This window comes from Dermochelys coriacea, chromosome 3 (assembly GCF_009764565.3).
Source record: "Dermochelys coriacea isolate rDerCor1 chromosome 3, rDerCor1.pri.v4, whole genome shotgun sequence".
In the NCBI taxonomy this organism is placed as follows: Eukaryota; Metazoa; Chordata; order Testudines; family Dermochelyidae; genus Dermochelys; species Dermochelys coriacea.
The window spans coordinates 67,068,779-67,095,066 of NC_050070.1; the positions used below are offsets into that span (position 1 = coordinate 67,068,779).

At 42.0% G+C, this 26,288-nt stretch overlaps 1 protein-coding gene across 15 annotated transcripts in view; it reads right to left on the reverse strand.

The window, feature by feature from the left end:
- The window catches only part of LOC119853176 (synaptotagmin binding cytoplasmic RNA interacting protein), a 36,751-nt gene that overhangs the window by 7,475 nt on the left and 2,988 nt on the right, over positions 1-26,288 (reverse strand). For all 15 annotated transcript variants that reach the window (XM_038395867.2, XM_038395858.2, XM_038395871.2 and 12 more), the window contains 8 exons: positions 26,133-26,251; positions 25,822-25,929; positions 22,660-22,773; positions 22,394-22,570; positions 17,097-17,232; positions 16,096-16,301; positions 11,137-11,286; positions 2,764-2,885 (listed from right to left, as the gene is read on the reverse strand). In XM_038395867.2, coding sequence (XP_038251795.1) covers positions 2,764-2,885; positions 11,137-11,286; positions 16,096-16,301; positions 17,097-17,232; positions 22,394-22,570; positions 22,660-22,773; positions 25,822-25,929; positions 26,133-26,251 — 1,132 coding nt within the window. The remainder of the gene's footprint in view (positions 1-2,763; positions 2,886-11,136; positions 11,287-16,095; positions 16,302-17,096; positions 17,233-22,393; positions 22,571-22,659; positions 22,774-25,821; positions 25,930-26,132; positions 26,252-26,288) is intronic.

Here is a 26,288-nt window from a genome sequence, read left to right on the forward strand (position 1 = left end):
AGTACTCCACCATCTGCAGTCTCCTTCATACAACCAATGAAATTGCTGCATGCAAGTTAGCTGTAGAGCAATGGTGGTGAATGGCAGAGGGACCCCTGATATCACAGGGTCCAGAACTCTTGGTATGGCTGAGATATATGCTTTACAGTAGCCGTACATCACATGAGTATAATTTAAGTCAAGTCAAAACAACTGAACTTAAGAACTGGACAGACCACAAAACCCAGCAATGTTTCAACCTGGAGATACTCTGAATAAAAAGACCTCTTAACCATGCTCGTAGTTGTGCCTATTACTTCACACTGACAGTACACGTTTTAGGCTTCAGAGTGTAACATGACGACATGCCTGGAATTTTATAATATAGATAACTTCATAAGAAAGTTCACATCCTACAAATGAATATCTATACTTTTTACATGTGCAATGAAAAAAATGTCACCATAATCTTTGCGTGATGACTTCGCACTTAGTAAAAAATGGCTTTAAGACACCCTTATAAAAATGTATTTTTTTGAGTATATTATACCCACTGTAGCATTACAACCACTTGATTTCCATTCTCCTGATTACTTCAGTGTCAAGGAATGTTGCCCTCTCTCTTCAATCTTAGCACAGATTGATTTTTGCAGGAGGTTCAAAATAAGGGAGCACCAATCCAGCAGTCCTTGCCTAGTCATTACAATAGTAGTTCTTAAACTTAAGATCTGGTTTCATAAACAGATGGAACATTTGAATTCATACATTACAATTTAGATTAACTAGAAGTACATAAGAGGGGAAAAGTACATGGTTATTTAAAACTAATCTATATTTACAAAATGCCTCTCTAAGATCTGAGAAATCACAGCCAGCTTCTTCCAAGTAACAAAACACTAACCACACACATTTTATAGCTATACACTCCCTTGCCCCCTTCATCTTTTTGAATCCTAAAGAAATTAACCTTTGCAATTCAACAAGTAGCATATTTAAAATCCAAATATGCCCAGAATGAGTCTTTGAACAGAACTGTTTTTCTGCCTTCGTAGTGGTATTTCAGTTAGCTTGCCAGATCAGAGAGGAATGAGAGATATCTAAGAGTTACTCTAATGAATGGATTTGAAAGAGGGACTGAACAAGGCGCCTATCACCACTTTTATTCAAAATAGGAGAGAGACTGGAATTGTTTAGCACAGGATCAGAGTAACTGAGGCACATAAAATAAATGAATTGGTATAGTTACACAATAGATTATACAATGAAATCATTTTATGCCATATGAGATCAACAGGGAAATTTGTTGCTGTACACTTGAGGCAATAAGTTTCAGATATTTAATAAATATATAGGCAGTTACCCTAAACAAAAAGTACTACTGATGTAATAGTTAAGCTTTAGAGAATACTCTGATGACCAGCTAGTTACACAAGAATCCACTCCTCTCCCCCAAAGGGGGGGTAGGGGGGAGTACAGTATTGTACAATATTTTAGGTGCCTTTTTCCTCTATAGAATGAGGTACTGGGCACTATCAGAGTCTAGATACATGACTAAAAGGAGACTGTTGGCCCATTCCACTTTGGGAACCTTTTTTCCTTTTGACACCAGTTAAAGTCGGAGGGGGAGGGGAGAGAGAGAACAGAATGTCAAGTAAGTATCAACAAAATAGACATATACAGGCAACTGTCTTTACTGTAAAAATATCTTCATGTAACTTCCCTTAGTACTCTAAACTGTACTTCACAAACAGGTATTCTTATGGCTGCATCTGAGACATGGAATACAGGAGGGACAAAGGAAGTTGGTTTGCCCAACTGAAAAATGTAAGTGAAGCAGAAAAATACTTGACAGGAAGAATAGAGTCCAAAAGAGAATAGTGAAGCCGATGGCTAACATGATCAGCAAAAGGAATAGCAGGGCCAGCGAGAGCTTTGGGGCAGTAAATGACGGCAGCAAGCAAGGCAATCTTAAACTATTCCAGTTGTGCACAACATCACCATCTAAAGATTAGTATTATTCTGTTTCACCTAGCCATTCTGTCTTCTTGGATGTCAAGCAGCAACACAGATATTTTTGGAAATGCAGGGTGGGAGTGAAGAAAACTACAGGATATCCAATTTAAACCCAAGTAGAAAATATATGAAAGCATTAAAGGCTATAGTGGCAAGCTACTCATTTTTTGTTCTGTAAAATCTTCACATTGACGCAAAATCCTTACTTTCGTTTTTAAAATCTTCGCAATCTTACTGATCATCACTGAAGTGGCAAAAATGTTGGACAGAGCAATCACACCAACAATTTACATGTAGGCACCATATTACTGCTTCAAAGTATGCTCAGATGAGCATACATTTCATGTGGGTGCACCTGACAGTACAAAGGTATGTATGTGACTCTTTAGAAGATGACCAGCTCATCTCTCCCAATTTGCTCCCATGATCTTCAAATTTCACCTGGATAAGTGGACATGCATCAGCCACTACTCAATTTAGGCTGTAAACGCTCCAGAACAGAATTTTATTTTCATTTGGGTTTGTACAGCACTTGGCAAAACGTGACCCCAATCCTGACTGAGGCTGGCCTTTGGGCACTACTGTGATACACCAGTAATTCCTCCATATAACAACTACTCAAATGCATCCTACACCTATAGAAGTGAAATTTGAGACAAATACACTTATCATACTTGCTACTTAACCCCCATGCTCTGGTTTTCGTGTTAAAAAAAAGTACATTTTTGTGCAATAGAAATCAATACACAATGTGCATGAACTTATACTTACATTTGATTTTTAGCCGCTTGTCTCTGAGCTTTCCGTTCTTTTCTTTTTTGATCTGGTGGCTTAGCAAACACAATTTCAATATTTTCTCCCTCTAAATCTTTGCCATTCATTTCTTCCATTGCCTGAAGGAAGTAACCATATTTTAGATATACTTTTAAGAACATTCGGGGGCATATTTTAAGGGGCAGAAAAAGAATAGAAGATTTTTTTAAATGGTATCACGCAATCATGGCTAGTTCTGGGTATCTGGAAGTCACACTGCAGATTACTCTTGGGGTTTCAAATAATTACTAAAGCTTGATTTTTAAAACCAAGATATCCTTTACCTGTTAAAAAATGTCTTCCACTTGCAACTGTGGACATACTATTGCAATCTCTGCAAATAGTGTACTACAATTCAGCTCTGGGATCTCATTAAGAATCATGACAGGTTTCAGAGTAGCAGCCGTATTAGTCTGTATTCGCAAAAAGAAAAGGAGTACTTGTGGCACCTTAGAGACTAAAATTTATTTGATCATAAGCTTTCGTGAACTACAGCTCACTTCATCGGATGCATTTGGTGGAAAATATAGTGTATTTTCCACCAAATGCATCCGATGAAGTGAGCTGTAGCTCACGAAAGCTTATGCTCAAATTTGTTAGTCTCTAAGGTGCCACAAGTACTCCTTTTATTAAGAATCATATTTACAACAATAGGGTAGCAGTACAGCTTAGTTAGATTCAAGTGAAAAATATCTGTATACAAAGAAATGCTCTGCTCCTAGAACAAGAGACCAATCTTGTGGATTTAAAAAAAAGATTGTTACCTACTTTTCGTAATAATTGTTCTTCAAGATGCGTTGCTCATGTCCATTCCAAAGGATGTGTGCACGCACCGTGTGCACAATTGTCGGAAGGTTTTACCCTAGAGGTACCCATCAGGCTGTGGAGCCCCCTGGAGTGGCGCCTTTATGGTCGTGTATATAGGTCCTTGCCAACCGGCTGCCTGCTCAGTTCCTTCTTGCTGGAATACTCTGACAGAGGGGAGACGGGCGGGATTTGGAATGGATATGAGCATCATATCTCGAAGAACAGTTACAAGAGGTAGGTAACCGTCTTTTCTTCTTTGAGTGATTGTTCATGTCCATTCCAAAAGATGACTCCCAAGTAGTTTTGAGGGAGAGGGGTCGGATTTGCTGATGGTAGTACTGCCTTGAAGGCTACATCATCCCTCGCCTGTTGGGTGATGGTGTAGCGCAACGTAAAGGTGTGGATGGAAGACCACGCTGCTGTCTTGCATATGTCTTAGATAGGGACCTGTTCAAGGAATGCGGTGGATGACGCCTGCGCTCTTGTGGAGTGTGCTGTTAACAGCGGGGCTGGAATTTTAGCGAAGTCCTAGCACATTCTGATGCAGGACGTGATCCATGATGGAATACCCTGGAACCAGACGGGGAACCTCTTCATCCTCTCAGCGATTGCAATAAAGAGCTGTGGTGACTTATGAAACGGCTTAGTGCGTTCAATATAGAAGGCTAGGGCACGCCTGACGTCTAGGGAATGGAGTGCTTGTTCTTTGTTGCTGGCATGAAGCTTAGGAAAGAATACCGGTAGGAATATGTCCTGATTCACATGAAAATGCAAGACTACCTTAGGTAGGAACCCTGGGTGTGGGCATAGCTACACCTTGTCTTTGTAAAAGACCATGTAGAGAGGCTCGTAAGTAAGTGCTCTGAGTTCAGGGACCTTTCTGGCTGAGGTTATGCCACCAGAAAAGCCACCTTCCAGGAGCTGTAGGATAAGGGCAGGTCTCAAGTAGCCTGAAAGGGGGCCCATAAAGTCTGGAAAGAACCAGGTGAAGATCCCACTGGGAAACAGGCTGCCTCACCTGGGGATAAAGCCTATCTAAGCCCTTAAGAAACCGGCCCACCATGGGATTGCTAAAGATTGACCTTCCCCCTATGCCCAGGTGGAAGGCCGAGATGGCCACCAGGTGCACCTTAATAGAAGGTATAGCCAGCCCCTGTTGCTTCAGGTACAAGAGGCAGTCAAGCACAAAGGGAATAGAGGCCTGTTGCGGGCGGACGGGGGAAACCTTTCTGTAGGGACCAAATGGAGAAGAGTTTCCACTTTGCCAGGTATGTTGCATGAGCAGAGGGTTTCCTGCTTCCCAAAAGAACTTCCCTAACGGAGTCTGAACACTGGAGTTCAAGTTGGTTTAGCCATAGAGTTTCCATGCCATGTAGAGGAGGGACTCCAGGTTGGGATGTTGTAGTCTACCATGATTGACATCTGGAAGCATGGAGAGGGCCACTGGCCTGGTCACCGATAGGACCCGCATGGCCATGACAGTACTGGTTCACCACATTGCTGAACCTATGAGGATGACTGAAGCCCTGTCCTGCTGGATCTTGAGGAGGACTTTGTATACGAGTTGGAACAGCGGGAACACATAGCAGGTGAGTCCTCCATGGTAGATGAAAGGCATCCACTATGGAGCCATAGCTGTGGTTCTGAAAGGAGCAGAACAGGTTGCACTTCCTGTTGCTCTGCATCGCGAACAGGTCCACAAGGGGATAGCCCCACCTGTGGGCAATCAAAAGGGCAATGTCCACTCTGAGTGATCTATTGTGAGTGTTGAATGTGCAGCTGACATGGTTCGTTCTGTGCCCCTGGTAGGCATGAGGCGTGTAGCTGGATATAATGTGCGACGCAGAACCGGAGAGATTCCTGGCACAGGAGAGAGGAGCAAGCACCACCCCATTGGTTTATAGAACATGGCTGTGGTGTTGTCTGGCAGAAGTGACACTTTCCCTGTAGGTGGGCCTGGAACATCTGGCAAGCAAGGCGAACCGCTCTCAGCTCTCTGACATTGATGTGCAGTGATAGTTCTGGTTGTGACCACAGGCCTTGAGTTCTGATACTGCCCAGGTGCACTCCTCAGCCTGTCTCTGATGCATCAGTGACCAGCAACAGTAAGGACTGAAGTTTGGTGAAAGGCACTTCCACACAGACCACCTGAGGGACTCGAGAATCTTGAGCGGGAGAGTAACTAGCCTGTCCAGAGAGTCCCGGCTGGGTCTGTATATGTTTGCCAATCAAGCCTGGAGGGGGGAAAAGGCACAACTTGGTGTGCTGCACTACAAACGTGCAGGCTGCCATGTGCCCAAGAAGCTTCATGCAGTTTTTGACTGTGGTGGTTAGGAACCCGTGGAGGCTATCGAGGATGCCTAGGGGTGACAGTGGACGAGAAGCTGGATATGAGTCAGCAGTGTGCCCTTGTTGCCAAGAAGGCCTATGGCATTTTGGGATGTATAAGTAGGGGCATAGCGAGCAGATCGAGGGACGTGATCGTTCCCCTCTATTCGACACTGGTGAGGCCTCATCTGGAGTACTGTGTCCAGTTTTGGGCCCCACACTACAGGAAGGATGTGGATAAATTGGAAAGAGTACAACGAAGGGCAACGAAAATGATTAGGGGTCTAGAGCACATGACTTATGAGGAGAGGCTGAGGGAGCTGGGATTGTTTAGTCTGCAGAAGAGAAGAATGAGGGGGGATTTGATAGCTGCTTTCAACTACCTGAAAGGGGGTTTCAAAGAGGATGGCTCTAGACTGTTCTCAATGGTAGCAGATGACAGAACGAGGAGTAATGGTCTCAAGTTGCAATGGGGGAGGTTTAGATTGGATATTAGGAAAAACTTTTTCACTAAGAGGGTGGTGAAACACTGGAATGCGTTACCTAGGGAGGTGGTAGAATCTCCTTCCTTAGAGGTTTTTAAGGTCAGGCTTGACAAAGCCCTGGCTGGGATGATTTAACTGGGACTTGGTCCTGCTTTGAGCAGGGGGTTGGACTAGATGACCTTCTGGGGTCCCTTCCAACCCTGATATTCTATGATTCTATGATGCCCTTGATGCTTTGGAACCAAGACTTGAGTAGGAAGGCTCTGGCCTGAGTGGAGTCCAGGAGAGCCCCGATTAACTCTTATTTTATGGACTGGGACCAGTGTAGACTTGGGCACATTCAGAATGAGCCCTAGCCTGCTGAAAGTGGTTCATGTGTGGATCATGTGCTCCAGCACTTGCACTCGGGAATTGCCCTTGATGAGCCAGTCATCCAGATAAGGGAAGACCTGTACCTGGAGTTTGTGCAGGAGGCTGCCACAGCTGTCATGCACTTTCTGAACACGTGGGGCCACTGAAAGTTCGAACGATAGCATGGTGAACTGGTAGTGTAGGCTGTTAACTACAAATCTCAGGAATCTCCTGTGTGCTGGGATAATCGATCTATGAAAGTACACGTCCTTCAAATCGAGGGTGGAGTACCAGTCCCCCGGATCCAGGGAAAGGAATGATGGTGGCCAGAGAGACCATATGAAACTTCAGCTTCCTTATGAACTTACTGAGGTCTTGCAGATCCAGGATAGATCTGAGTCCACCCTTGGCCTTGAGCATGAGAAAATATCAGGAGTAGAACCCCCTGCCCCTGAACTCTTGAGAAACCACTTCTATTGCCCCCAGTGTGAGGAACGATTGCACCTCCTGTAGCAGGAGTTACTCTGAAGAGGGATGGGGAACGCAGGTAGGGGCAGACTGGATAGAATATCCAACTCCTACCATGTTCAGGACCCAGCAATCTGAAGTAATCTGGGCCCAGGCATGGCAGAAGTAGGACAGACTATTCACAAAGGGAGGGCAAGGATCTGGGTTGGTGCTCCACCCCGAGGCCCACCTTCAAAAGTTTGGCTTCGAAGCAGGGGTCTGCTTGGAAAAGCCTTGACCCTGGACTGAGGAGGACCGCGGGGGACATCTCCTGTTGTTTTTGCCCCTCCTCCAGCTATAGTCCTGCTTAGGGGTGACCCAGACAGAATCGTGAAGGAGGTTGAGGCGCAAAGGGTTTTCTCTGGGGTGCTGTGTTTGAGAATTGCACGAGTCCTTGAGATTGTGCAGCCTGGAGTCTGTTTTGTCCACAAACAGCCCTGCACAGTATTCTAGACCTCTGCCGGGAGTCCAGAAGCCTGCAGCCATGAGCTATGCCTCATGGTGATGGCTGTAGCCATGGTTCACACCGCCGAATTGGCGGAGTCCAAAGCCGCCTGGAGGGATGTTCTAGGCACCACCCTGCCTTCTTCTATGACTGCCGCAAACTCCTGTCGTGAGTCTAATGGGAGCAGTTCCCGGAACTTGGAGAGGGTGTTCCAGGAGTTGTATGCACAGTAGCTAAGTACCTGCTGATTGGAGATTCAAGCTGGAGCACCCCAGTCGAGTATACCTTTCAACTGAAGAGGTCCAGCTTCTTAGCTTCATTATTTTTACGGGTGGGCCCCAGCCGCTGTTTGTGACTTGCTGCATCAACCACCAATGTCCTGGGTTGGGGGTGGGTGAAGAGGTGCTCGTACCCCCTTTGCGGGACAAAGTAATGCCTCTCCACACCCCTGGACGTTGGTGGTACAGAAGCTGGGGTTTGCCAGAGCACCTTCATGGTGGTCCAGATAGTCTTAAGTGGCAGTGCCACTCTAGAAGGACCCTCTGGGGTAAGTATGTCCACCATGGGGTCTGAGTCTTCCACCACCTCCTCCATGGCCATATTATGGGTCTGGGCCACCCTCCTGAGGAGGTCCTGGTGGGCTTTCATGTCCATCGGCAGAAGGGACTCAGTGCCCGGTACTGCCTCATACGGTGAGGAGGAGGAGGAGGAGGCTCAAGGTGAGACAGGGTCCTCTTGCCTCTCTGGTTCCCTGGTGACCTCAGGAACATCCACCAATGCAACCACTAGCGGAGGGGGGCTGCCGGCATAGGCAGCTCCGACCTTGCGCTTGGTGCAGGAGGCCCAGAGTCTGAACTCCGCAGTGGGTCCTCGGGAGTCCTGCGTTGGTCAGGGGCAACAGACTTCATAGAACGTGAAGCACAGGCAGCAAAGACTACTGATGGTGCCCTGGAGCCCTGCCCTTGGCCCTGGTAGTAGGCCCAAGGTGTCCAAAAGAGACATTGTACTGGTCCCTGCCACTGGGGAGGCCAGGACACCATCGGTACAGAGGGTTCCTGCACCCCGCGATGCAGAGACCGGTGCCGGGATCTCCAGCAGTACTGGCTGCATTAGGACACCGACAACTCTGCCTCAGACTCCGACGAGTAGTCGAACCTGACCAGAGAGGAGAGGATCCAAACAATGCTGGGGAGTGGTGCTGCAGTGATGGAGAACGGTGCCGCACCATGGTGGGCATGCTGCAGATGGTGCCACCGCCTGGGCCTGCCCCACCTGGGGAAGGGGGGTGGGGTGGGGAGATAGCTCAGTGGTTTCAATATTGGCCTGCTAAACCCAGGGTTGTGAGTTCAATCCCTGAGGGGGCCATTTAGGGATCTGGGGCAAAAACTGGGGATTGAGTCTGCTTTGAGTAGGTGGGTTGGACTAGATGACCTCCTGAGGTCCCTTCCAACCCTGATATTCTAGGATTCTATGATACCAGAGCTGGTACATGGGAATGAGAGGCTGGGGACTGTGCTGTCACAGCAATTAAGTCCTGCGCAGCCTCGAAAGTATCTGGTGTGGAGAGGGATCCAAGTCCCCCTCCAACACTTCCCAGACCAGGGAGTCCACGGACACCAGACTCGACGCCGGGGTTGATGGTGCTGGAACTGACGGGCCAGCCTTCTGGTGTCCCAACATAGGGCACACCGCATTGGGAGTCCTGTCTACTATTCTTGGCAGAGCGGGGCCGCTCCCCTGCCGCCTTCTTCTTGTGCAACACCAGGGATTGTGAACGGTGACACACCGATGAGCCAGCCTTCCATGCGGGGGAGTGGTGTCAATGCTACTTATGAGAGTCCTTCCTCAGTGCTGAGGTGTCCCGCATCAAGGCCCGTGAGCTATGAACCAAGGCTTGCCAGTGCAGACTCTTGAGCCGGTTGAGGCCAAAGCTCAGACTTCATTAAGAGGAGTCTGCGGCGACTCTCTCTCTCTCTCTGTTCTGGGCTTGAATCTTCTGCAAATGGTGCACTTGCTTGCATATGGCCCTCTCCTAAGCACTTCAGACAAGCAGCACGCGGATCCCCTTTGGGCACAGGCTTACCGCACCTTTTGCGTGGCTTAAACTCCTGGGGCTGCAGCATGTCCCGGTGACAGGGAAAAATATCGAGGGGGGAACCCCCCCCAACTTAAACCTACGAATAAAACTAACTAGTGAAAAACCAACAACAATATACATAGAAAACCACGAGGAAACGCTTGCAAAGCAAGAAAGACCAGTTCTTACCGTCACTAGCAGTAAGAAGAAACTGAGCAGGTAGGAACCCATATACACTGCTATAAAGGCGCTACTCCAGAGGGCTCCACAGCTGACCCAACAGGTACTGCTTGGGTAAAACTTTCTAACGATCGTGCACACAGCACGTGCACACACCTTTTGGAATGGACATGAGCAATTACGCAAAAAACATTTTTGCTCTTTTGTTTTCTATTTATAAACTTTTCCTTACTGATAAGGTGCAAAAGGAAATTTGCATCTCAGTCTCATGTTACAGAAGTGGATACTGTCATTCTATCCATACAATGAAAGTTTCTCACCAAATGTTTGCAAATGAGTTTCAAAAGAAGGGGATCAGAGATCCTACCACTTTCAAGGATCCTTTGGACTCCAAAGGAGACCCAGCCTGCAGAGTATACCTGTATGGTAGGGATTCTTACTCCATTCACCCAAACTTTTTACCAAGCTATCTGGACAACTGGGGAAAGTTGCAAACCTATGTGCATATTTCACCCAAAGGTATAGAAATCTGGTATGTGAACAAATACTGCCAGTCATTCTACCAAACCCAAATGGAGGAAGAAACACAAAGCAAAGGAGTTATTCCTGGATTTCTCCTTGGGGGAGACAGTATATCACAAGGAAGAAGGGAGGAGAGAAGGAGAGAGTAATCACTCAGTGGGAGATCTCTGTCAGCAAAAAAGGAAATGGTTAACTCTGCTCCTAGGAAGTTTGTTTTGTGTTTCAGTGATTACATTATTAACAAAATTTTCTACCACGATTCTCAGGTAGCAAAATTGGTCTTTTAACCCCAAAGGAACTTCCTTATGTTTGATAAGTGGATGAAAATTCTGGCATCCCAGTCACTGTTTTCACAGAAGGCCATTAGCTTAAAACAGAACCTTCTATTTTCAATAGATAATAGTCACCAACATTAACAGCAATTTACATGAAGCATTCTCCTTCCCCGAATTCAGATCGTGTAGAACATCCTATGGAAAGACCCAACATGTAACTTCATTTTATGCTGTTACTAGTTAACAATTTAATGCTTCACATAATCCCTCTTTTCCCCCAAAAGTATCCAATTTTTAAAATTTAAATTTGGTCACAACTTTTATGCACATAAAGTTAAGGTCCTTTTAACCTACCTTTACAGCACCATCCCGTTCATCAAAATGAATGAAAGCATAATCTTTTAGTTTCTTCACTCGCTCTAATTTTCCAAATTGACTGAAGGCCTTTTCTAGAATCTCCTCTGTTACAGTATTGGCAAGGTTACGTACAAACAGCACTTTCACCTAAAAGACAACAAAAATCAAGTTTCAATATACAAGTTTTGTCTAATACAATTAATTTCACAAAACGTTATAGCTACAGCTAATATCAATTCATTCTGTTTATATGCAACATTCTGCAACAAGTTTGAAAAATCAGTTTGCTCACTTGACAGTTGGATAAAAATGATTTAATATTACTGAACAATCACTACAAATGTATCATTCTAATCAGAGTTGTTACTGAAAACAATCAATAAGTTTTACCTCAAAAGAACCTTTTCTAATCATTTCAAAAAAGTTAGCAGCTAAGGATAGTTATATGTAGACGTTAACTATTCAAAATATCAACGTTTAAGCACCCATCACTGTAATATCTAATCACTCAGCATGCCTTCTTTACTTAGCCAATTTTGCCTCCACCTTCAAGCGCCTTGAAGATACCACATCAAATACAGTATTGTTGGCTAGAATACACTTTTACTGTCTATGATAAAAGGAAATACAGAACAGTATGAGGGCAATCTTAAATGCAAAGCTTGAGGCTTAGCAATCTTATCTAGTATGGGAGAAAGTTATGTAAGGGCTTGTCTATGTTAGAGCAGTCAGCCAGCTATGCTGTGCAATACGCAACGAAGCACCAAGAGCATCCACACAAGCCACCCTCAAATTGGTTTAAGATATGCCGTTGCAGCCCTGGAGCGGATGTACTAATCTGTGAGCTATCAACCTTGACATCTGTCAAATAAAGCAAGCCTCTTTTTGCAGCTGAGTATATTCTCAATCCCACCATACCCCTTATTAGTAATGCCAGACCAGTCTCTATTCCCCTGCCCACAAATGCTCCTCAGCTCAGTCCAGTCCACAAGTTTTCTATCCCGATAAAACTCTTTGCCTCAATCTTTTGTGGCAATGAATTTCACAGTCTAATTCTGACTCGTGAAAAAGTATTTAAGTTTTAAATTTGTTGCCACCCAATTTAATTGACCATCCCCTTGTCGTTTATTATGAGAAATGGTGAACAGCAGCAGACTTAGCAGACAAGCTTTACAGTTCACTGGCAACTCTAATGCCTACCCTTCCAATCTCAGGTGTACATTACATCAATTGTTCCCTCTCCAAAAAAGAGCTGAAACGTGTTGATTCAAGATGATTTTTAATTAACTGCAGGGAAATAACTGGTTTAAACCTTCTCCAGTACAGACAGATTCTATTCTCTAATGCTTCAGATCTGGTCAAACTGTGTACTATGTATCTAATCAACAAGCTTGATCTCTGGAAAGGTCGTACACTCATACAGTCATTCTCAACCAGGGGTACATGTATGCCGGGGGTACGCAGAAGTCTTCCAGGGGGCATATTAACTTATCTAAGTATCTGCCTAGTTTTACAACAGGCTACATAAAAAGGACTAGCAAAGTCAGTACAAACTAAAATTTCATGACTGGTTTATACTGCTCTATATACTGTACACTGAAATGTAAGTACAATATTTATATTCCAATCGATTTTATAATTATATGGTAAAAATGAGAAAGCAAGCAATTTTTTAGTAGTAGTGTGCTGTGACACTTGTATTTTTATGTCTGATTTTGTAAGCAAGCAGTTTAAGTGAGGTGAAACCTGGGGTACCCAAGACAAATCAGACTTCAGAAAGGGGTACAGTAGTCTGGAAGGTTGAGAACTACTGCACTAATGGACAGGTCAGCTTAAGCATAAGGAAGCCAAGACAAGACAGTCTTCTCAGATGACATGCCTTCCTCCTTTGGGTTGAAATGGGAGAGAAAAAATAAAGTTCCCTTTTAGTTTGGACGTAATAAAACAGTTTAGTTATGAGCCATGTACCCACAGCCACATGACTGTGTCCAAGATTTCAAAGATCCCACTCAGGTCAACTGGCTGCTTAAATTGCCAGCCTTGATTGTGCTTTGCAAGGTCCATTCGACAGTAACTACTGAATTGCCCCTTGAATTTTGCCTGTACTATGACATCTCAGGATGCTGAATGCCAAAAATCATTACTATGCTAAAAACATTAACTTAAAGAAATGTTTTATCATTAATGCAGCATTGAAAAAAATCTAGGAATTTGCCAGTTAAGGAAAACTGCACAATCCTCAATTCACATGCCTTATCAACCATACACACAGATTACTAACAAGCAAGTCTCCACAGTGCACAAGTCTAACTTCACAAACTTACATCCCCAATTTACCCTTCATCTATTTTAAACCACTTCAGGCATAAGGTTAGCCTTGTCTTACCTTGCAGTTTCCATGATTTGTAGGAACTGTATACATATGTACAGCACTCTGAGGCCTAGCCTACATTACAAACCTATGTTGGTACAATCACGTCACTCAGGGATATGGAAAATCCACACTCCTGAGCAACACAGTTATGCCATACTCCTGGTGTAGACAACACTATGTAGACAGGAGGGTTTCTCCCATCAGCGTAGGTAGCGTCTTCACTAAGTGCTACAGTGGCACGGGTGCAACTATGCCACTGCAGTGCTGTATGTTTAGATAAGCCAGGGGTTGGCAATCTTTGAGAAGTGGCGTGCCAAGTCTTCATTAATTTAAGGTTTCGCATGCCAGTAATAAATTTTACATTTACAGGGCCCCCCCCCGACGAAAACTCAGGCTGGCAGCATGCTGAGCGGTGCCGACAGCCAGGACCCCAGACCGGCAGATGGAACTCCAGACCTTTTAAAGAGCATCAAAAAACTTAAGTGGGTCTGTGGATAAGTTTACAGAAGGGCATTCCTGCTCTGGCAGACGTTCCGAGGCCTACTATAGAGTAGTTCCCTTCCTTCAGGGTTCCATATTTCTGCATCTGGTATAATGTAAGGAAAGAATTATAACTATTTGGGATTTGGGCTGAGAAGGGAGTGGAGGAAGAGCCTTTTCTCCATATTTAATTTCTTAAAGATTAAGTCTTTCACACATGGAAAAAACACTCCTTCAATCATCCTCCCACCCTGCATCCTCTACATCTCTTTATAGCCTTCAGATCTGAGCCAAGCCCCCCTCTCTACTTTCCTCAGTCCTCTTCATCAAGTAATCTCCCTTTCCTGCAGTTTAATTTGGAACCTCCTTTCACGTCTCTTGGGCCACTGCACTAAGTCTATGGCATTCCTGATCCCCTACATCTTTTCCATGCTCTTTCCCTTTATCCTTTCAATGCCCTACTATCCCCCCGCCCCATTCAGCATTTAAAGTGTTTTTAGTTTGGTCAAAATCATTTATGTGGAATGGGGCAGGGAACCAGAAAGCATTGCTTCCTATCTCTCATGTTCTCCACCTCCACAGCTCTGCCCCAGAAGCCTACTACCCAGTATTTTCTTCCTATCCATGCTCCCTTCACTTCCTACTCATCTGATAATTTTCAACAGCAGGAGTCCCTCACCAATGGTCACAGAAAAAGTTAGATGGATCAGGGCTCCTCTCGTGATCAATCTCCTGGATCACAGGGAGAAGCTGCACTACAGAGTAAGTGCCATTTTGTAGGCAAACTATCTGAAAGACTTGGCACACTCCCTGCTGTTGAGTGACTACAACCCTGGGAAAGAAAGCAAAGGGGGATTAAACCTGACAGACAAAACAGTAAGGGTATGTCTTCTGATCAATCTATCGGGGAATCGATTTATCGTGTCTCATCTAGATGAGATAAAATCGATCCCCGAAACGATGCCTGTACTCCACCTTGGCAGGAGGAGTAAGCGAAGTCGACGGGGAGCCACCACAGTCGACTCGCTGCCATGAGGACAGCCAGGTAAGTCAAACTAAGATACGCTATCTTAGTTCGCACCACCTCCCCAGTGTGGCCCAGGCCTAAGAGATTCTATACTTCTGCTAGAAAAACAGCTACTTCATAAGATGAACCTCATCTGGCTCACCAAAGAGGAGACCCCATCCAAGATATCTTACTAAGTAGGGACACCGACTAGTTAGTCAACCTTCTCAGGTCAGAGGAAAGGCAGATGTGATAGAGAGAAAAACTCACTCAGAAAAGGGCTGTCTAGCGGGAATTGTGCTAGTGGCTGGGCAACAGAACCAAAAAGACAGGACTGGCAACATCTAAGAACAGAAGTTTTCAGGTATGAATCAATTCATCTGCTTCCGCTGTGGCAAAATATAAGTCACAACAAAGAACTATTCTCTTGTTATTAAAAATGCTCCCCAAACTTAGTATTTTGATATGAAGAACTTAAGCTACGTGAACTTTGCACTCCAGAATGTTGCCACTACTGTTTCAGGGGGTCTGAAAGAAACACACCCCCACCACCACGACTGAAATAATGTCTAAGAGAAGTAATCGCTTGATTTGTGAAATTACAGCTTCTTGGATTCTGACAAGGATTTAAGAAAATTCAAGTTCCTTCAAGTAGTAGAGATATGAAGTTCCATATTTATTTAAGCTCAGTTTTACGGGCTGATCCAAATAGTCCCACCGATTCCTTTGAATCAAGGTCTTTAGTGTGAAGCCACAAGGCAACTTTGATTTTGAAGCCACTATGTCACTTACATAATTAGAATACAGGCAGATTACAGGAATCATGGCATAGATTTTCAGCATTGCCAGGAAAAAAAAAAATATATCAGTCAGCTCCAAGCAGGAATACATACTACTTGCCAATGAAATTCCTGTTGGCCTACAAGAGTTGCTTTTAATTTTCAAGTGTTTTAGAATGCATTCACATCTTTACAACCCGGCTTCAACTCAACTATCACGAAAGTGGTTTTTCAACGTAGTGCTAATACCGGAAATATTTATCTTATGTCAATTTAAGCGATGTGGGTATAATTATATTTCTCAGTTGCGTTATTACCTTTGCCATAACTTCAGGATCTGGATCTTCTATAGGGTCAGCCCATTCAACTGTAACAACATTTCCCCAGACTTTCACTTTTCCACTCATTAACCTACGTCTGGCCTGAGCAGCAGTTTTGTGATCTTCATATTCAAGGAAACAAAAACCCCTGTTCTTTTTCTTGTCATCAGGTTGATGATACAATATGACATCTGTGAGACCCTCTGTGAAATTAAGCAGAATATTTAATTTCGCTTCAATTGATGTGCTATACTATAAAGTGAAGGAATGATCCTACTTAAGGAAATACGTAAGTTACAAGCCAATGTGAAAGAGTGGATGAGCTTCAAAGATTGGTGTGAAGAAATGCCAAGATAGTATACTTAAAGTACAGAAATGTAAGTTTTTATATCACATATCACTGCATTTTAGTATCAATGGACATAATTATTCCTGTCCCATAAAAAGTAACACTGTTTTGTGTTTAGAAGACTTCTGAAAGCCTTCCTTCACGTTGCACTTTTTGGATGCCTTTGTGCAGAAGTAACCCTTCAGCATTAAAAGGAAGTCAGTAACTTTAATCCACTAATGCAAAGGACTCATGCACAGAACTCTCTCCATATTGGTTAAATGTTGCCCTTAAAAAGGAGATCAATTTGTCCTTTGATACTGAAGGAACTTTGGTGAGTTGTGGAACAATGCATTTCTTTGAAAGAAACTTTCCTTGTATTGTATTTGCCAATTATTCATTAGGTTAAATAAGTATATAATCTAAGGTTTAGTTACAGAGATTCAATAAAAGAAAATATGTATTATTTCAAAACACCACAATTGTTTAGGTATAATTACAAATATTACTGGTTCTTTCAAAAGTGAGAAGTCTGAACAGTCAGGACAAAGCTAAGTGATCTCAGTTTAAAAGATTGTCATCGTTCAACATCAGCCGAAAGATGGTGAAAAAAAATCATCATTGATCACTCATTTATTTTACCCAGTTCCCAATACACTCACTAACTTACCTGTTACTTTACTAAATTCTTCAACAATCTGTTCCTTGGTTTTACTCTTAGGAATAGAGCCAACAAAAAGTCTGTTATTGGCAACAGAGATGCATACACCAATGTGTTTTCCGGAACGAATTTCATGATTATTGTACTGAAAGAAAAATCAGACAATGGCAAATTACCACCAAGCTTTCACTCTTCCCCACTCAAAAGCATCTATAGCAGATATTTTACTTCCCTACAGCTGTGATGAACAGTGAAGTATTAACCCTTCAGTGGCCTGATGCGTGCATACAAGAGCACTACACTTATGGTACATTCACATCATTTACCATTGGTCCCCAGTTGCAGCCCCTTTCTCCCCACGTCCTGGCTCCAGAATCAAGCTTTACTTCCAGAAGGAGCTTCTACTGTCTCAGTCTTCACAAGATGATGCACTATGCAGAACTACAGCAGTTGGCGCGTATTCTATCTAAAGTGTTGACAGTAAAGCTGCTGCATCCAGTCACACTGCAGAGAAAAACTTCCCCCGATTACCAACTATAAGCACTGCGTAAACTGAACTAGGCACATAATAGCAGGTATTTAGGTTCAGATCACAAAACCCTCAACAAGTTAGGGTCTAAGAAAAACCCACTATTGGGAAAAAAAAAAAACACTATTGCTCTCATATAGACAATGTGTGTATTCACTGCTTGACCTCTCCACCAATTCAGACAGCAACTTCTGGACAAAAACTGTAGCAAGTCACACACACGACACACAAATGAGCTATTTTCCTTGCAAGCTGCGCCATAGGCTGCTCTCCAGCTAGGAAAGTTGATGTTTCTTGACCAACATCTCGTCAAGGCAGTTAGCTTGCTATTCATTCTGCAAGGGATATTTTGTTCTTTGAGAGATTGACACCCTCCTGAACCCCAGAGCCCTCACCGCCAGCTGGAGCCCTCAGCCCCCCCCACCCGGAGCCCCCTCCTGCATCCTGAACGCTTCATTTCTGGCCCCACCCCAGAGCCCGCACCTCCAGCCGGAGCTCTCACCCCCTCTCGCACCCCAACCCCCAATTTTGTAAGCATTCATGGCCCACCATACAATTTCCATACCCAGATGTGGCCCTCAGGCCAAAAAGTTTGCCCACCCCTGCCCTACAGCGTTTGCAGCCCAAAGACAATACAGCAGAGTGCTAATTTAACATGAAAACTGAATAACCTATTCTCACTGTCCAATCTAAGAGAAGCAGAAAACATTAATAGCATAGTAAAAGTTAGATTTTTTTAGTTTAATATCTATGGGTTTTACAATGTACATATGATTTTAAAAAGTGTTTTGTAAAATCACCAGAGTCCCTTTAAACATACCACCTGTAATCTTACATAAAGAGGGGTCAGGCCCAGTATTTACATGGAGATTGCCATAGAACACAGACAACAGAAACAGCATTGCCAATTCAACATATTTATATCCCCCCCAGTCAGTTCTGAGTCAATGTCCCAAACTGGTATTAGACACCACTACTGAAGTGTCTTCTAAGCATGCAAAGTAAGTCTGACCTCTTGGGGGCAAGTCATCTAACCCATATGACTTTCTGTAAACCAGTGCATTAATCCAACAGCTCTGATTAGATGAATGTGTGTCATTTAACCCATCTAGAATTCCAACAGCAGTTTCAGTTAGTGTATTCACTTCCTATATTGAACAATAAATTACACTGCTATATGCAGATGGCACAAATTACTTGAAGACACCTGTGGCTAACCTCACTTCTATCTGAGCTGCTGGTCATCAGTTTTGCATTAGTTCTATATTTTTCTTTACAGAGTTGAATAAAACCATGCTCATAAATTTTACGGATTGTCACAATAAGAAACTCTGTTCCTCAAGCAAACATAAAGGCTTTCAAAATGAGAGAAGTTTAAAACAATGGAATCTTTCACAGAGCAGCCTGATAATCTTGGATAGTGGTAGGATAAAGAAAAATATAATCCAAAACAATGGTTAAATTACACCCAGGCATGGAATATATTCTACCAAACACCCCATTACAGTGCCTCGATCTCAATTTACAACCACCTAAATTACTCTAGTCATGGACTTCTTGAGTAAAGTCTGTTAATAGTTCCAAGTTGTGCAATGTTCATTGAAGACTAGGATGACCCCAAACTCACTTTCAATGGTAATCCAGGTTATCAGACAATAAATACAGTGTGCTAAAAGTTTAAAAAAAAAAAAAAAAAAAAGAGGAGGTAAGCACACATGATTCTCCTGCTAAACCACTGCTTTGAAATCTACTCAAGATTGAGGGGGGAAGCAAATACAAGATGACAAATGTTCACTTTAACATGCTGAAGAACGGAAGTATGAACTGAATAATCAGTCTTCACACAGATTACAAGAATCAAGGGTGAAAGAGAAAAAAAGGATTACAAATTCCTTACAAAATCTAAGGTTTACACAGAAACTAGCTTTTCCATTGAAAACGCTTCATGATCCACATATCGCCACCTTAACTAGTTTTATAGAAAAGGTGCAAGTCAAACAACCAGAGCACTCAGCATGGAGTTCAACTAGTATACTGCATCCCTCAATTTCACAAGACATTTTCATCTCCATGTAGCATTAAACTTTAACGCACTGTAAGGAGTATTTGTATGTTAAAGATAAGCATGGCAATCTAAGGGCCAGACTACATTATAGACAACGTTGTAATTTACTGTGTTCTGTTATAAAGTAGCAAGACTAAACTATGTTATAACTAAATTATAGCCCTCTCCACATTTCAAATGAAATTTGGGGACAACGTATAGAATCAGTTCATACACAGTTCTACCTATTTTTTTTATTTTATTTTAACACAAAATCCAGAGCTTGAATCATTTAAGTGGCAGATAGGAAATTTTCACAAGCTGGTGAGTGGGAAAAAGTATCAATTTCTACAGAATTTAAGTTCATACTTAAAAAAAAGTCTAGCCTTGGAGATACTAAGGTAACCATCAAATATGACTTGTGTAAATCGATGCAACGTCATCTTCCGGAATCTGAGAAGGGCTCAAGCTAATCATGCAGCAGCAGCGGAATACTGACTAAGTTCCCATCAGTTTTCCTATTAATATTCAGACGTCTATAGGCAACAGGGAAGTGGATGTTTTTATTTGTCTCACTTCTGTTCAGAACTTTCCAAAACCTAACAGAAGAGGCTTTGAGGAGGGGGTGGGGAAGAACAGCAAATACACATATGCCCCAAAGAGTCAAGACTAGGTTCAAAGATGGGAGGGGAAAAAAAGCTCTTTCCATGAAGTGATAGGGGGAGGGCATGGAGTTCTAAACAGACAACCTGTGAGTGATAGGAGAGAGTTTGCCACTGAGAAGTCTCCCTAGTCCCATGACAGAGAGGCTTCTCACCAAGGCACAGTGCCCAGATCTTACTGGTAAACCCACACTTCAACTTTCTGGATTGGCCTCTGGATAATATGCACCTGCTAGGTTTTTCCAAATCATGATTTAACCAGCCAAGTATGGTTGGCACCTTATACAAACCCAACTAATGCCAAGGTACTTGCTTTAAAATTAGTATCTTCTCCCATACCCACTCCTCAACTGAATGGACGCTGCTAATTTGTCAAGAATGACACATTGTCATGTCCTAGTACCTAGGCTGAAAAGGTTTCCCTGTCAACCCTGAATACAAATTTTTCCCTGTATTTCCCTAATCCACCCTTGTCCAACAATTTCAGTGGCATATGGTTCTTTATACAATGTCTGATTATATAAATATCTTGGATGGAAAGCCTCATACTTTTGCAGCACTAGAGATCCCTTATACACAAGGGAAAGAGGATCAAGACACAGTCTGATCATCTAATTTTGAATCGTATCAGTTTAATATATCAGCATAGACTGCCTTCCAGATCTACTAATATGTTGCATTTAAAGACAACATCTATTTGAAAGTCAAGTTTTAAACCTATTGTTAATTAACATCAAAGATTCAATCTTTTTGTCTGGGGGAAAAAAAAGTTTCTGGTTTACTGAATCATCTGATAGGACTAAACATTCAGTCAGTTTTCATTGTTTTGCTCTTGGTCAGTTGCATCACTCTGGTACCCTAATCTGGAGAGAACTCATGCAACAGGGTGTTTAACAACAAAGCTGAAACCAAAACGGCAACAAGCAGGTGTGTGTGCACAGACAAAGTGGATTTACTCCAAGCATGCTGACAGGTGTTCTTTGAGCCAACCAAAATCTTATTAAATAAATAAATAAAATAAATTTTAAAAAAAAGGCAGAAAAACTTTTTTAAGGGAAGTTAAGAGTTTTGGGAGACTTAAAACTTACTCCATCAAAAAATTAATTTATCTTAGTCCCTATATGAGTGTCCCAACAAAAAGCTGGCAATGTAGTATCTGAGCATCATACAGAGTTCAGATCCAGATCTCACTAGGCTGACAGAAACTACAACCACAAAGGAGACAACATGCTCAACACTAAGAGGATGATATCATGATGCAATGCTGTCCAGGAAATACTCAGTAGTACTGAGTAGCCTGTGATTTGTATTCAGCCTTAATTTGGGGGTGGAGAGGCATGGCCAGGCCTAAAAATTTTTATTTATTTATGTATTTTGATTTTTTTGGGGAGGGAGAAGGGAGGAGACACACAGTAGGTGGTTCAGTGTTCATGCTGCACATCTGAAAGGCCATGGTCCATACTTCACCTCACAATATTTCATTCTTTTGTTCAAAATAAGTACCGTGTTCTTTCTTTAGATTTTGGTAATCTCTCCATCCAAAGAGTTTTGAACAACAGAGGTAGAATACTTTGCTACCAATAACAACCTGTCTGAAGTCTTTCACAAAATTCCATACCTTTTAAAGAACAGTTACTTACCTTACAATAAAAGTGTGGTTCTTCAATATACTTTGTCCATGTGGATCCCACCATCAGCACACAGTGTGTGCCAGTAGTTGGATCCAAACAAAACTAATTTAAGAAACTCTTCTGGAAGAAAGCAATCCAAAGTAACCCTCCTCAAACACCGCCTCTTGTTCAACAAATGGGACATCAAGGATATTTTACTGCTAATTTGAACTTTTGATATGAGCATAAGAATTGCTCTACTAGATCATGCCAGCAGCACATCTAGTTCAGTATCCTGTTTCTGATGTTGGACAATAACAAAATTCAGAGAAAGGTGTAACAGGCTACCTATAGTCCATTACGTGTATGGCCTGCTCATAAAGGAACTTTTTAACCACTTACTAAAAGAGATTATAGGAATTGCTTATGGAGCGGTCTCATAAAAGGCAAAGAAAACTTACCAGTTTAACAGCCTCCTGAGCTGCCTCTTTAGTACAGAAAGTGACAAAAGCATATCCTCTATTTAGACCAGTTAGTGGATCCATCATTAAACGCAGATCCCAGATAGGCCCAGCTTTCTCAAATAATGGAACAAGCTCGTCTTCAAATAAGTCTCTTGGAATCTTGCCCACAAATATCTAAGTAACAAATATATTTAACATCATTTAAAAATATACACGTAAAGAATAACCCACTTATACCATGTATAAAAACATCTCCCTCTTACCTCTGTACCAACAGAAGGCTGTTGTCCTGAATACACAGAATCTGGAGGAGGACCACCATACTTCCTCTGGCCAGTAGTCACATCAAGTGTGTAGCCTGTTCTTTCCAAGAGTGCCTTCAAGAAGAAGTTGAATGTCTTACAATTCCCAATTTATTCAAAGACAAATAGACTATAACAAATAAGTAAGCCATAAGAACACAAGAATGGCCAATGGCACATCTCTCCCAGTATCCTGTCTTTCAACAGTGGACAGCGCCAGATTCTTCAGAGGGAGGAACAGAACAAGGCAATTTATTGAGTGATCTGATCCATCCCACATCATCCAGTTTCAGTTTCTAGCAGTCAGAAGTTTTGGAACACCTAGAGCATGGGTTTGCGTCCCTGATCATTTTGGCAAATAGCCATGGATGGACCTACCCTACACAAATTTATAACAGCAGCCATACTAGGTCAAGACCAATAGTCCAACCAGCCCAGTATCCTGTCTTCCAACAGTGGCTAATGCCGGGTGCTTCAGAGGGAATGAACAGAACAAGTAATTATCAAGTGATTCATCATCTGTCACCCATTCCCAATGTCTGGTAAGAGAGGCTAGGGACACTTCAGAGCATGGTTTTGCATCCCTGCCCATCCTGGCTAATAGCCACAGATGGGCCTATCCTCCATAAACGTATCCAGTTCTTTTTGAACCCTGTTATAGTCTTGACCTTCAAAACATCCTCTAGCAAAGAGTTACACAGGCTGACTGTGTATTGTATGAAGACAGTTCTGGTTGTTTTAAAACCTGCTTCCTATTAATTTCATTTGGTGACCTAGTTCTTGTGTTATGAGTGAACACTTATTTACTTTCTCCATACTGGTCATGATTTTATAGACCTCTATCATATCCCCTTTTGTCATCTCTTTTCCAAGCTGAAAAGTCTTATTAATCTCTCTTCTGGAAGATGTTCCATACCACTAATAATTTTTGTTGTCCTTTTTTGTACCTTTTCCAATTCAAATATACCTTTTTTGAAACGGGGCAACCAGATTGGCATGCAGTATTCACAATGTGGCCGTGCCATCTCATTCTTTTTCCATCTCATTTTTTTTTAACCCAATTATACTTTTGGCCTTCACAACATCCCGACTGTGTAGCATGTGAAAAAGTACTCTCTCATGTTTGTTTTAAATCTGCCGCCTATAAGTTTCATTGGTTCATGCGTTATGTGAAGGAGTAAATAACACTGCCTTATTCACTTTCTCCATACCATTCATGATACCTTTCTTTGGCATCTCTGACTGTATTTCCATGTTAACATTACTGCTTTGAAACGTTCAATACAATGTAGGTTTATATGCACATAAAACTAGAACCGTTAACAAGTTTAACCATACCGAATATTTTAACATGATTAACGCTGTTGGGTCGAGGCTGAATAGATAGTTCCAAGAAACAGGTGCATCTTCATAAGATTAGATTCAGGACATTTTATTTTCCATGTAAAAATGAAACCAAGTAAAGAGACATCTCAGCCAGATACACCTTGTTTTTGCTTGTGCAATCCTGCACATGCACGCATGAATTCTCACTGACTCAATGAAACTACTCACACATCAAGTTAAAGAGCACATGTGAGCTGTTTGTAGGACTGAAGCATTACCACACCTGTCAAATGCAGATACTACTTCCTTTCTCCCACCCTTTGTTTTGTCTAGGGTACAAGCTCTTTGGGGTCAGGGCATCTCTCTTACTTGCATATACGGCACCCCAGCACAAGTGACTGACCTTGGCTGGAACATCTGGATACTAATGCAACAGAAATACCGGATGACAAATATAGTTTAATATTTGATATTTAAATTTGGTATGTTAAATACCTCATTAGGTCTCTATCTGGAACAGCTTTGTTATAAAAGTGATTAAAGAAATAAACATTTTTACATTACAGAAATATTTCCACAAACAAAATGTCACCCATGAGGAAAAGGTGCATTAAATAAATTTAAATTACATCAAGAATACTGATATTTTCAGAACTAGAGCCATGTGGAATATGATTTTGAATGGTATGGCATTGACTTGCTGTAACCATGAACAGCAAAAGCTCTATTACTCCAGGAAAATGAATGTAATTAATACTCTAGCTGTTGATAAATCACAGCCTGAAAAATTACAAATGTAAGCCAATTTTAAGAAGTGGGAATATAAATCCCAGTAAGCCCTTAAAGTTTTCTAATTAAGACACTCAGGTTACTGCCTGCTTTTTCCCCCACATTTTCAAGTTGAGGAAAATAAAAAGTTCTGAGAAATGCCCCACTACATTATAATCGTAATGTTAGATTATACATAGTTCATCATTCTACACTCACGCAAAGAAGCTCCTACAAACTGTTCTCCTTTTCCTAAACATCCACTTAGAGCATGCTTGGTAAAGCTTAACTTTTAACTTGAGTCCCTTTACAATCAAGGATCCTTCGACATCAAGAGTTAATTTTTCTGATTTGCTTTTTACTGCTGAGACAGACTTAGGCACACTGAAACGGTTTTTTAAATTTAAGTTAATTTTTTTATATATTTTACAAACAGATCATGTGATCTACAATTGGGCTAACTCACAAATCTCCTGGATGTGTCTAAGAGACAGCACTATTGTTACCCTCTTTACAACAAGTGGCTAAATTTCATTATTTAAGTCTGGGTAACAAAGAACAGATTTATCCTTAATTAAAACAAGGTGTACGATTTGATCTTTATATTCAAAAAAATCCCATCTTTGACTTGTGCAAGAACTTTTGGTGGAAACATTTGCCCCCAATTATGGAATAGTAGCACACAGTACTTTTTAACCTAAAAGAGACATGCCTTTATATATAAAGGGTGTTTTTTGTTTTTTTACATTTCATATTAAAGCTCACTCCAATAAAGTAAGCAAAATCATACATGCACTGGATATGAATTTGCTACTGTTTACTTAATAAAAAGTTTCTAGTCCAAAATACAAAAATGGTATTTGTGATTACCAAATTCATGAATTATATGCTTTGCCTGGTAAATATTGTTAATTCAGAGTTACTGAAAGAATTAAAAAGTCAGACCTGGAAAAAATGTTTTCTTAAAATTAAAAAAAAAAAAAAAGAGGAGTGGATACTATCATATAATTTACAAATTCAGACACATACCTTAATTTTTGCCTCATCTGGTCCTTTGCTAGAATCTGCCACCTTGGTCCCCTGTTTTTCTCTCTGTCTATATGTTTTCATGACTCCACATAAAAAGGCACTTTTGTTCTGAAAAAGGAGTTGACATTTTCATATTTGTAGATCTGAAGCTCAGAGCCCAATTGGTTTTAAAGTGATTATCTGATCCTAATTGCGCAAAGTTCTACACATCAAAACACAGACCACTGACAAGACTTAGGTACAGTTCTTGCCAATCTAGTAGCAGTTTGTTCTTCCAGTTATATATGATATTGCATAATCCCTAACATTACCTGAACATGTGAAAGATCACTGTCTTTAAACTGCTGAAGTACTGCCAATGCACCTTCTTCATTAAATTCCTTTAAAGCTTCAATAGCTCTTTCATCTAGATCACTGTGTGCAACTAGCCCTGGGGAAAAGAAAAAAATTTACTAATTATATTTGAG